Here is an 11,981-nt window from a genome sequence, read left to right on the forward strand (position 1 = left end):
CACTGATTATGTGAGTTTTGACTCGATAGCTCACGGCTCACGGTTTCGCCGTCTTGTGAGACAAAGCCAGCTCAGCACATCTAACAACAGTGGATCCATGTATTGATGCTAATGCTGTAAACTGTCATGGTTTTTGGCTGAACTACATCTGGAAACACCTCTAATACCTCATTTGGACAACCTGAACTGCATGAGTGACTGAAGTGATGCAAACATTTTTTAAAGAGGACACATTCAAGATCCCCTCCAGACATGTTTAAGACATATTTAAGTACTCTGGAACAATAACCTATGTATCATATGTTTTTTCACAAAGAATTAGTCTAATAACCTTAAGATTGCATCTATTCTCAGTGTATGAGCATATTTTTAACCATCATACTTGGGAATGATGTAGCAAAATGGTGCTCATATGTACTTAAATTCAGTTTTAAGGGGAGTGTCATACATCATACTGCACTGAAGATCAAACATCCAAGTGAAGAAACAATAAGTAAAACATATTTTTGAGCCGAGAGGGACTTTAACACAAGACAGTGGTAATAACACAGTAGAGCTCAATTTAGTTCCTTAAGCGAGAGTTGGAAAAGATGTCACATGTCTAGAAATTATTTATCCAATGCTGCAGAATCTAACTATTTAAAAAAAAAAAAACAAGGTTGAACCAACATAAATGGACTGCACTAGTTAAAATTTGTCATTCAAAGATGACTTTGCTCAAATAAAATTGTAACCTATGTCATATATTCTTCCAAGTAAGTGGTCCCAAAATATCTGTTAAACATTATGCACCAAATTACATCTTAACACAGTCACTTCACGGTGTGTCATTATATTACATAATAACCAAATCCACAGAAAGCTGAGGACAGCATACAACAATCTGGGCACCAGAATCAGATGCCATAAAATCTAATCTGGTACAAACCTTGGTGAAGAGGTTGCCCCAGGGCAGAGGTGAAATGTGTAGCCTAGTAGTATTTCCACGTGATTCTCAACACACGTCCAGACACAGGGTTTAAGTGTACCGTCACAGTGTAGCTGGCCAGTGCGCTGACACGGACACACAGATCATAATTTAACCCACTTGTGCCCTTCAGTCCCAGAGGAAATGGGCTGTGTCTCTCAGGAAACCAGCCCAGTGCAGCGAGGGGGGAGCTGAGAGAGGAGAGGGGCTTCTACACAGCATGACACCTACCAGCCAACAGGAACAGGAGATGGAGATGAATTGTGACTGAGGAAGAGCAACCTACTTTACCTTGTCCATACACAAAACTGCTTCTCCTGTATCTTTTCACAGCCAATTTCATGTTTGTCCTGGCACCGCAAGATATACCTCTTTAGTATCATGTGATGTTATGAAAGTAGTGGATCCGTCCTACACTTGTGTCAAGAGACTACTGAAATGAAATAATGCATACAAGGACCAAGACTCTGGTTCTCTCCAGCTCTGTACTTCCATCTAGTGGTCAAAAGTTGTAAACTACCTGCACCCCAACAAAACCAATAGTTATGGACTGCTTACACACAAACTTGGGAGCAGAAGGTTACAGTATAATAAGTGGACAGCTCACATTACTCATGAAGGGGGGGGCAAACAGTAATAATAAATGCACAATCCACCCTCCACTTAATCCACAACACGTTGACTGCACACCACCTACGCTTTGGCTTGTGCTCAGCTCAATTTGTCACAGTTTTCACATTCAGCATTTCATTTCCAACAAGAACAGGCTAAGACAGGTGGCTGTTCCCTGGCTTAAAACAGCCTCCTCAGTCGATCAGAAAATTAAAGTGATCCGTGCTGCCTTTAAGCATCCCAAGATCTTTACTTTATCTGAAAACTGTAATATTTTACTTATTACTGTGATGATTCTACAGACAGGGTTTCTGATTTTGTTTTCTCTTTATGATTTGAATCGGTAAAAAGGGGGGATCCAGCAGAGACTCAGAGGTCTTGGCTGCTTTCATTCCAGAAAATGTAGAAAAATGCCTCTTTTGCATTTTCTGTTTTAGGAAATTGTACTCTTGATGTAACCTAATCTTTGTCCTCTGACTAAAAAAAAAATTAAATAAACTAAGGAAAACACATAAGTGATAGAAATTATGCACTTACCTTTAGTTAATCTCTCAGATGTGTCAATGTAGCCAGAGAATTTCTGTTGTCTGATACATCTACAGATGGAGCAGACAGAGGTACTCACCTCCCACAGAGACCTGAACTCCCTCTGTTCAATGCGCAGGAGCTCACTGAATTCCCGTGTAACGATGGTGGCATGTCGGGGGGTGTTATCCAGGATCGACTCTCCAAATGCCGTGCCAGTCCCCAGCGTGCATATGGTAACAGCATCCTGTAACAGAAACAGAGATGGAGCCCTGCATGGATCATTCCTTCATTAGAATAAAACATCCAGCTGGACAAGAACACTGTGCTATGTTAATGTAATATCATTCTTCTAAAAATAATGATGCACTTGAGAAGCAGCGCTCTGCACTGATCAGATCACTTTTGAAGGTTAGAGGCAATCACCTGGACAGCTGTGGCAGAGACACACACACTCCAATCTGCTAAAAGAATGACTCCAATCAGCACCCTGAAGCTGCAGATTAAAAAATATTCCACATTGTCCCCCAGTCTAACAAGTAAAATGCTCTTTACAGTCCACACGTGCTTTTGCATGTGTGATTAATTTCAAGTGGGGCCTTACTGATAAAATAATTAAAACCTTCACAGAAGTGAAGTAGATGGTGCAAATTTGGAGAGCACACCAAGCTATTATTAATCTTAAAAAAAAAGAAAAGAAAAATGACAGATATGAGCAGACCGATATGTGATATGCTAATAGGCTAGAGAGAAGAAGACAGTCATCTCCACCTTAAAATCCATCTTTCAGTTAAAACTGGGGTATCATATAATCCTTGTGAAGTCATATTAGTCGTACCTGATAACTTGATGTCTCAGATACTTTAACATCCAGTGAACCAGAGAGGACGGCGTACCAGCTGGTGCCAATGTCCCCTTGACGATACACTGAAAAAACAAAGTTTGAAAAAATCAACATGTTTTAAGAGAACAGCAGAGTAAAAAGAAACATCCTCCTTTAATCTTTTTAAATGCTCAGACACGTGACAGTTTCAGAGCTGTTTTGACCCACAGGTGATGCCCTTCTCCAAGCACTCGTAGAATCCACACAGGCAAATCCGCTGCAGCAAACCGGGGTGGAATCTCTCAAAGGCCTTCACATTTTTCAGACGGGCGAGGATTATGTCTACGTCCTCCCCAGAGCGCTCTGCCGGTCTGGAGAAATGGGAAGAAAAAGGACAGTGTGCAGGTAACTGTCAAAATAAATGTGCACACTGTGAGGTGCCTAACTAGGCTGCAGAGCCTGCATCAGTCCAAGCAGCATCTGAAGCTCTGCAGGAGGGAGGTGACACCAATTAATTCTTGCACAACACTGCCCTTTAGTCTCTGTGTGTTGTAACTGGACTGGACAGAAAGTCAGACTTCAAAGAGACCACCTGATGCACTGTTTGTGAGGTTACACGTCTGACAAGTGCGTACTGAGTATCATAGTAGTTATATGATTACAGAGTTGCTTGTGTAAGGATGCTGTGTGTTGACATTATAACACCATATCCATTATAGTTGGGTTTAATCACACTGAACTGCAGACTCTGGCTGATGTGAAGCATCCACTTTAAGTCAGTTGTTATAGCAGAGCTTTCAGAAACATCTCAGTTTCTCAGTCATGATTGCAATGTTGACACAGGTGCTTTTTACATGTCTGAAACTCATGATTACAACAATTCTGATATTACACAAATGTGACACAAAGACAGTAAAAAAACTATTCACTAACTGTTTGTTTCTGGTGGATAATCCAAAAAGAGATTGTTTCTAAATAAGCATAGAATTTGCTTCAAGTTAATACACAGAGTTGTTTCTATTAACTGTTGTTTATCAGCAATTGCTGACCACATTCACATCACTACAGGTGTGTCAGTGTGTGCTTTATCCCTCTAACTCCTGTATTACACTGCCCCACATTTGTTCCACTAAATCCCAAGCCTCTGATGTAACATGTGGGTGGTTGTACTGTAGCTTACATCACCTTTAAATCCACATCCATCCTTGCAAAAGTGAAACCAAACAGCATCAATAATTCAAAAAGGGAAACAACAAACTTTAGCTTCAATGCTGCCAACAGTCCTCTGGCTTAATGTAGCTGTGAAAACGATTTATTGTACTATATTATCTGCCCTGTCATAGAAAAATAAGCACATTTTTACTGAGCAACAGCTTGCAAGCAAATGAGTCTTCATCATGTATTCCCTGGAAACCTTTTAATTCACAGTAGTCACACTATCTATAGTGTGCGCTTCCGATAAGACCGTGTAATCACACCTGCAGCTACATGTAATGTGTGAGAGCCCCTGGTCTACTCCTAAATCACTTTTGAGTCTGCTCTCCATTACTTCAGCACTTTGTACTTTATCACACACACTGCAGGCAGGAGAGAGAGAGATGTGTGGGAGCCTGAGTTTTAAATATGAAGCCAAGGTGTCTGTTTGGAAACCAAGCAAGTCAACAACAACAAGAGAAAAAAAAGCCTTTCAAAAAGTGCTGATATAGAGTCCAAGTGAGGACAGAATGTTTTCATCCTGAGGCAGCTTGTTACAGTGCGTATAAATCAAACAGTGATGAACCTAATGAGACAACAACTTCTAATTTACAGTCCGGTGACACTGTGAGATGTAGAAAATTTGTACATTTCTGCATCTGTCAAGCTCTTTATCAAGCTGTAATAATATGAACAGTGAAGCAGATGATACACACAGTGCCTCTGTTCACTCATCTTTTCTATTACATACTGATGAAGAAGTGCAGTGGAGTACAGTTCACCAACTTTTCAGATTGAGTGTTTCCACACACACATACAATTCCTTGGGAAACCAGAAACCTACAACTAACCAGAGGATATTACTGTGTAAACATGTCTGGCACACTGTGTCACTTTGCCGTTTATAGATGATGTACTTTGGACCTCCCTGTTCATCCTGTTTTTGCTAAGTGGGCCATTTACATCTGAAGTGCATCCAGGATCTCCTCACTGTCTGACACATACTGTTAACCCTCCACAATCTTGAGTCTCAATATGTGAATTCAAAGTGTAAAATTATGTGATGCCTTCAAAACTTTAAAAGCATTAAAATCCAGGTCTTTGCTATAGATGACAGACATGCACATTACAGTTGTGCAACACTGCATCTGTCAGTGGTGACGTGAAGAGACGATGATTCAAAAGTACCTGAAATTAAATGTACTACCAATCATAGACTACCCTATTAACTGTTCATAGCTCTTTGAGTCAATATCAGCTCACGTCAGCAGCTTGTTGCAGCTGCTTGTTGGTTTAACACCTCCTCAGACAGGTGTGCATACAGTAGTTTCAGCCATTTATCAGGCCAAAGTGTTCCACTGTGATTTGTGGCAGAATTTAGTCTGAGGCTAAATTCTCAAAGAATGGGACAAGGTTGTAAGACAACTCAAAATATCTGATGATGAGCCATCCGCATGGCATTTAAATATTTTAAAAGCTTATTAACAATACCATACATTAATACCAAGACATCACACAGTTTGTCTGAAGACAGCAGTGCACTCTATTTACTTTACCACCTTCACAGTGATGAATGTCAGTGGTGCAAATAAACATTTAACAGTAAATCAAACGCCTGTCTAAAGTTAGCAGCCTTCATATAGTGATAATGATAATGCTGACAAGGCATTTCTCCAGTCATCTAGTTTTCCCTGAGCTACAGTTGTGCAAAGTAATATTGTTTTAATCCCTCAGCCAGCAATCAGGTAAGGCTGGTTGTGAGCCCGTGTCCTGATACCAACGCTATCATCTTACACATGAATTCAAGCTCTGGAACAATTAGTCTGAATACCTCTGGGAAATTAAAACTACAGAGTCACATCAATGTTTTCACTCGGCTGCTGAGACACAACGCCCAGGCTCTGGTGAAAAATCGTTAACATCCTGGTATTCGTCGCTCATGCATTGGCATTAAAACAATGGCACTGACATGATATATGATGGATTACCTCTTATCCAGACAAATAATCCACTCGGCAGATTCCGACGAATGTGAAGAAGTGTGCGCTGCTACCATCTTGCGATCCTGCTGCTGCTGCTGCCGCTGCTGTGGCGGCGGCGGAGGAGGAGGAAGAGGAGGAAGAGGAGGAGAGGGCTGGACCAGCAGCAGCACCTCATCTACCTACACTCAGTCACTGCTGACAGGAAAACTACTACTGCTGCTGCTGCTGCTGCCCACCTGCCCAGCATCATCAGGAAATACATCAGAGGATTCGCTCATATTAAAATAAATAATAATAATAATAGATAATCAGTCGTAATTAATGTGAAGCCAGTAAAAGTAATGATACTTTTGAAGGAAAAAGACGTGACCCGGTTTGCAAAGCTGAAAAAAGGCGACAGTTTCCAGCAGAGTTCATCTGTAGTTGAGTTCAGACATCACATTGTTTTTAGGTTAGGAAGAGTGTTTTAAGGGGGACAATTAATCTACGAGCTGCCGAGGGAGTTTCACCTATGGAACTCATTTTCTGCCATTTTTCTGCCACAGCTAATGCATTTTAATACACAGACACTCAGTTACCAGTTTTTAGGTACATCTAAAACAGTCTAATACAGCAGTCCTGCAATACCTCCCACACTCGTGAAGATTATAATGTTCATTTCATGTTTTAACTGCTTTAGAGAGGTATTTATTGAACTTTATGGTCATTTAAGTGTCTGTATTGTGCTATTCTGGGAGGTGTCCCACACCATTTATTTTAAGAAGAAGAAACACCTTGCAGTGTAATTTCATAAGGGTAGTATTTATTTTAGGGTTGTTCCATTACATTGGATTATGTCCTGCCAAATAAACTGATAAATGAGTGTGAATGTTGTTACAAAAATATGATCAATTTAGATGTATTAAAGTGGTGTGAATTAATTGTTAGTTGTGATATAGAATGTCCCACCCTGATGTAAAATTGTCTCGCTTGTTAAAAAAAAAAAAAAAAAAAACACTTTGTGAAATATTAACAGTGATTTTTTAACAACCAGCTAATGTCTTGACTCTGCTTTGGTCACTACCTAAAACCTTCTCACTCCCATACATCACTGATCTTGAGGTTGAATTATTTGTCAAAATCTAATTAAATGAAATTATTCTCTTATTGCTGTATGAATGTCATGCAGCCTGCAGCCCCTATAGATTCCCTCTCAATCAGACCAGACCATACCTGAGGGAAGAAGATGGGGCATCATGAGTCAAGGTGACCATGACAGTCACCATGACACAACAGAACACGATGGCTCTATGCAGAGACCAAAGCAAAAGCAAACAACACAAACTTGGGTAACTGACTGCAACTGCCTCCTGCAGCATGTTGTATAAGAACTGACAGCTTGTCTCCTGTCAAAGTGGCTTTTCCATAATGGCCCTGAGAAAATTATGCTTTGTAATAAGAGGCCACACGACGAAAGGGCCATTGGTCTCTCTCAGTTACCATGGCAACAATCTGCGACAAAGACTCAGTGGTGCAGCTCAACAAAACCTCCTGTGCTGACTGTATGCTTTTCTTGATATTTTTACATTTTTGTTTGCTATTAAGAATTGTCTTTTTCATAGTTATATACATCACAGAGTCATTGCAGAGTCAACTGCTCTTGTTGTTTAATGCATTTTGGAGACAGAATTTAAAATCCTATATTTTTATTTGCCACGAGATGGCAGCATTCTCCATGTAAAAGGTAAGAAGAGCTTCTGATCAGGCCAGAATGTGATTCAGCTTTAGTATAAAAAATGTTTGGGACTGTAACCCAAGCCTGAAACAACCAGGGTTGTTAAGCATTAAGAAAAATGTCAATGCCTGTATCACCTTTAAGAAATATTTTATGTCTTACAGTTCTCTTTCTTTCTTTCTGACCAAACATCTTCACTGAAGGTCCACTTACTTGCTTTCAATGTGAACCTTTAAGTAGGCTTATTTTGTCAAACTATTAAACTGAAGGTGCAGGTCTTTTTTTTTTTTTTTTTTTTAGAAAGACCAATAGATACTCTTCCCATCATATATTCCCTAACACCCCCCCACACACACATACACACCTCTCTGGCTGAAGGTAAATAGTGGGGATGCAAGGCAGATCTCAGGCCAGGGCATGTACAACACAAAACACACATTCCTGTAATGCTGCATACCACCGACTCACAGCAGCAACAGATCAACACACAACAATGTGTGAAGGTGTCAACATGCACTGCAGTACTTTACCACCACACCTCTGTTATTACTTCACCTAAGCTGCCAAACCACTTGATGTTTTCTCAGAGATATTATTAAATCACACAAATCTTAATGGACTCTTTGTTCAGAAAATGTTTAGATGACAACACAGGTGCATATTTAATATTTTATCTGTGGCAAATGAATGTGCAAATAATCCTATATCCTTGAATGTATTTAAACATCACACATATTTCAGCAAGAAAGAAAAACTCCAAGTGTAGAGGCAGTTTTGTTCTGCCTGGCTGGATTGAGTTTGAGACATTGTCTCAAAGGTTCCACTGGCCACTCAGACCAGATATCTTCACCTGCTCCTGTTTCCATTTGGTTTGTCCTGTTCATTCAGTGTTGTTTAAAGGGTTGCTATAGGGACCACTGGCTTGGTTGTGGTGTGCCATGTTACTCCTGGGAGAAAGCCCACTGACTGTGTATATATGGCTTTTCAGACCCTCAGTTGCTAGGAGATGATCCAGCAGGCTGGAAGTGGTAAACACATGCAACCCTTATGTGCACACGTAGCATGATTTCAGATGCTGATGAGCATTTGGAGAGATATTTGTTAATGCTGGTATGTAGAGTACTAACTGTTCAGGGTCAGACTTCTATTAAAATGCATTTGTTTGTTCTTGTCAGATGATCATTTTGATAAGTTACATTAGTTGTGTTAGATGTGAGTCTTACTTAAAAGAGCAAAGTTTAAATTCCACAGTCAAAGAAAATGCAGTTAAAACAGTGCGCCATAATCAACACTGTTCAGATTTTTACTCCCAGTCTGAGAGCTCACAACCTCATAGTGGTCAAATTTTGGCTAACATTAAACAAATTAATACAGAGCAACAAATAGACAGCCATAATGTACAGTGTAAACAAAGATGAACTTTCATAAACTATGTGAGTGGTTATAAGAAGCCATATAAAGCTTCACATATCAGATAACCACGTCTCAGATGGAATGTGAGGGCAGATAACTCCAGAGGAAATGCCTGACGACTGGACCTTTTCCAGCAAGGCCTTTCTGAATGTTTTAAAACACTAATTTACAACTTTGATCTGAGATGATGAGCTACAGTAGCTCAGAATAAGTCACCATTTTCATAAAGTGCTGTGATAATTGAGGGCAAAAAGTAATGCTCTCAGGAAGAAATAACTCAAGAGTTGTGGGTTCAATATTTCATGTTTTATACTATTAAATATGTAGATGGGATTACACTTTAGGCAACTGAAAAATACAAAAAAGCCTGATAAATAGATCACCATCTGCCGCAGTCTGGTTCATATTTATCAATAATTACTACCCTCTTTGCATTTTGTTACATAATACTCCTCATATTTAGTTGCATACATAGTTATGTGTTATGTATCTAAATGTCTGAAGATTTGATCAAACATAACCGTTTAAATATGTAGTAAAATATATAATATGCATATAACTGAAATGTAGTCTTTGATAAACATGACCTGATAAATGTGTAATTAATTAATGAATTAATTAAATAAAACTTGGATTTAAGAGTGATGCAAATTAGTATTAAAACATTCAGTTGATATTCATACAAGTGGAGTTCAAAGAATATCTTCTCCCACCAGATCTGGCTTCTGTTTCCTAGGTCAGTGTGATTGGGTGATATTTTTGCAATGTAGGTTCTCCGCCACCAAGGAAATCTGACTACACTCTCAGTCATTATCTTTGTGGCTGATCTCAGTGAAAACTGCATTGCTTTATTTTCTAAATCAAACAAACAGGCACAAAATGTTATGTAGTACGTGTCAACTTTGCAGCAGAGGAGTTAAACTGCACAGTATTGCTCTCTCGGGAAGGGACCTGATTTTAAATATGAATGGCAAATAAGAACTGAATGCGTTATATTTTCAGAGTTTTTATCCTGCTGTAATGAATCTTATACTGTTCTGTGAAATCACTTTAACAGATTATATCCATATAATGTATTAGAAGCTAAATATTAAAAATAAGAAAATGTCCCAAACCACTATGCACCATGTAGAGCAGATGTATGAAGGATATAGGATCTCTGCTGGTGACCCAGTTTTATTTAGGCCATATATAGTTTTAGTAGAAAATCCTGATGCACTGTGTGTTATGTGAAGGAATACTGAGCCACAATCACTGCTAACACACGTGCAACACATCTGCTGTTGCTTCAGAAATGATACTACTGTCATATTTTGGAATAACATTAAGCGAAGTGTTTCCTAATATGAAAAGAATTTGTTTTGTTTAGTTACTTTGCACCACAGAGCTGGAACAAACTTGCAGAAGATATAAGACTGGATTTAAAGGTAAACAAAGTTTATTAAAGTCTGAGGTATATGTTCTCCTCCGCTCACCTTTGACCAAGCACATGTATATTTATTTTAAATTCTTCCAATGGGAGATTGTAACAGAAAATGCTGACATGCCTTTGTGTATGTGCTCTACACACTAACTTAGCTTGCCTTATCTTATTGTTGGTTACACCTTTCCAGCAACTAGGTGTGTCTCTATGAGCTCTAGGGCCTGTTAGACTCAGAGGGATTTAGACCTGTTACCATGGGACCTTCCTGTAGAATCAACTTTGCTCCAGTGAGTTTAGAGTTGAATGGAGCCCTGAAGCAAAGGTTCTCAACCTGTGGTCATTATTCATAGTTTTACTTTTTGATTTGTGAAATATACTGTACTCTTCTGACTAACAGGCCTTTTTCACAGCAGGCATTTCTGACTTGTCATATTAGAATAAGAAAAGCAGGGAGCCAACATGCGCAGTACTGAGACCAAGAAAATGAAGCCGCTAAATGGAATTCAGTGATGGTTAATTTCATTATTCAACCTTTGCTTTTCTTACTGAGGTGTGTCAGAATATCTTTTGTGAGGAGAAGCATATTGATCAAATATTCAACTCCCATTGGCATGCAGTGAATTTAGGGCTTTGGGACTCCTGGGTATTTAGAACCTGGGTGCAGGAAATTGTTTCAGTAAAATATCCTATGGGGGGACTGAAAAGAAACAGAATTTAAACAAGACAGATTAAAATCCAAGCAGCAGAGATATAAAGCTACAAGCTACAAAAACACTGAATCTTAAAATCTCAACAATGCAACTCAAATGCCACACTTCCAATTTATAACTTAGATGCTCTGTTTTAAGTCTGAACCCAAGCCAGTGTGACATAACCAGGGCTACCTCCAGAGCCAAAGAAGACATTGTAGCCTACAACTTTTTAAAGAAGTACTCCCCATGACAAGTAAACTGGACTTCATGAGTGTCCTTTAATGCTAAGACATTTTAATAGCAATCACTCCGTGAAAACGCTGCAAAGGCCTGTGGAAAAGCTGCAAGGAGAGGCCCCTTCCCTTGTCAACTGGAAACCCTTTACAGCCGTGGATGCAAAACATGTGCGTTGTAGAAAATCTGGTGGTTTGTTTTTGCAGTCTACGTGCGGACTTCTGCCCGAGCAGAAGTCTAGGTGAACTCTGATATATAGTAAGCTCTTTCCCACGCCTTTCTCCTACAGCTCCTGGTGTCTCAAGACTGTGCCGTGGAGAAAAGAAAGAGGTGGGAGCGGGGAGGAGTGGGGTGGTGGGTTGCAGTCCTGGAATGTGTGCGCGCTCTCGACTCTCTCTCTCT

The 11,981-nt window shown here is 39.6% G+C and overlaps 1 protein-coding gene across 3 annotated transcripts in view; it reads right to left on the bottom strand.

The window, feature by feature from the left end:
• Positions 1–6,232, bottom strand: part of rapgef4a (Rap guanine nucleotide exchange factor 4a) — a 31,139-nt gene extending 24,907 nt beyond the window's left edge. For 2 of the 3 annotated variants that reach the window (XM_018684808.2, XM_018684807.2), the window contains exons 1-4: positions 6,110–6,232; positions 3,156–3,298; positions 2,943–3,031; positions 2,205–2,351 (exon numbers count right to left, since the gene is read on the bottom strand). In XM_018684808.2, the coding sequence (XP_018540324.1) occupies positions 2,205–2,351; positions 2,943–3,031; positions 3,156–3,298; positions 6,110–6,177 (447 nt within the window). In that variant the 5' untranslated portion in view covers positions 6,178–6,232. Of the gene's footprint in view, positions 1–928; positions 1,065–2,204; positions 2,352–2,942; positions 3,032–3,155; positions 3,299–6,109 lie in introns of those variants that run through there. The other variant, XM_051071342.1, reaches the window with a different exon arrangement.
• Between the last annotated feature and the right edge of the window lie 5,749 nt (positions 6,233–11,981).

The sequence above is a fragment of the Lates calcarifer genome, linkage group LG1 (assembly GCF_001640805.2).
Source record: "Lates calcarifer isolate ASB-BC8 linkage group LG1, TLL_Latcal_v3, whole genome shotgun sequence".
Lineage (NCBI taxonomy): Eukaryota > Metazoa > Chordata > Actinopteri > Centropomidae > Lates > Lates calcarifer.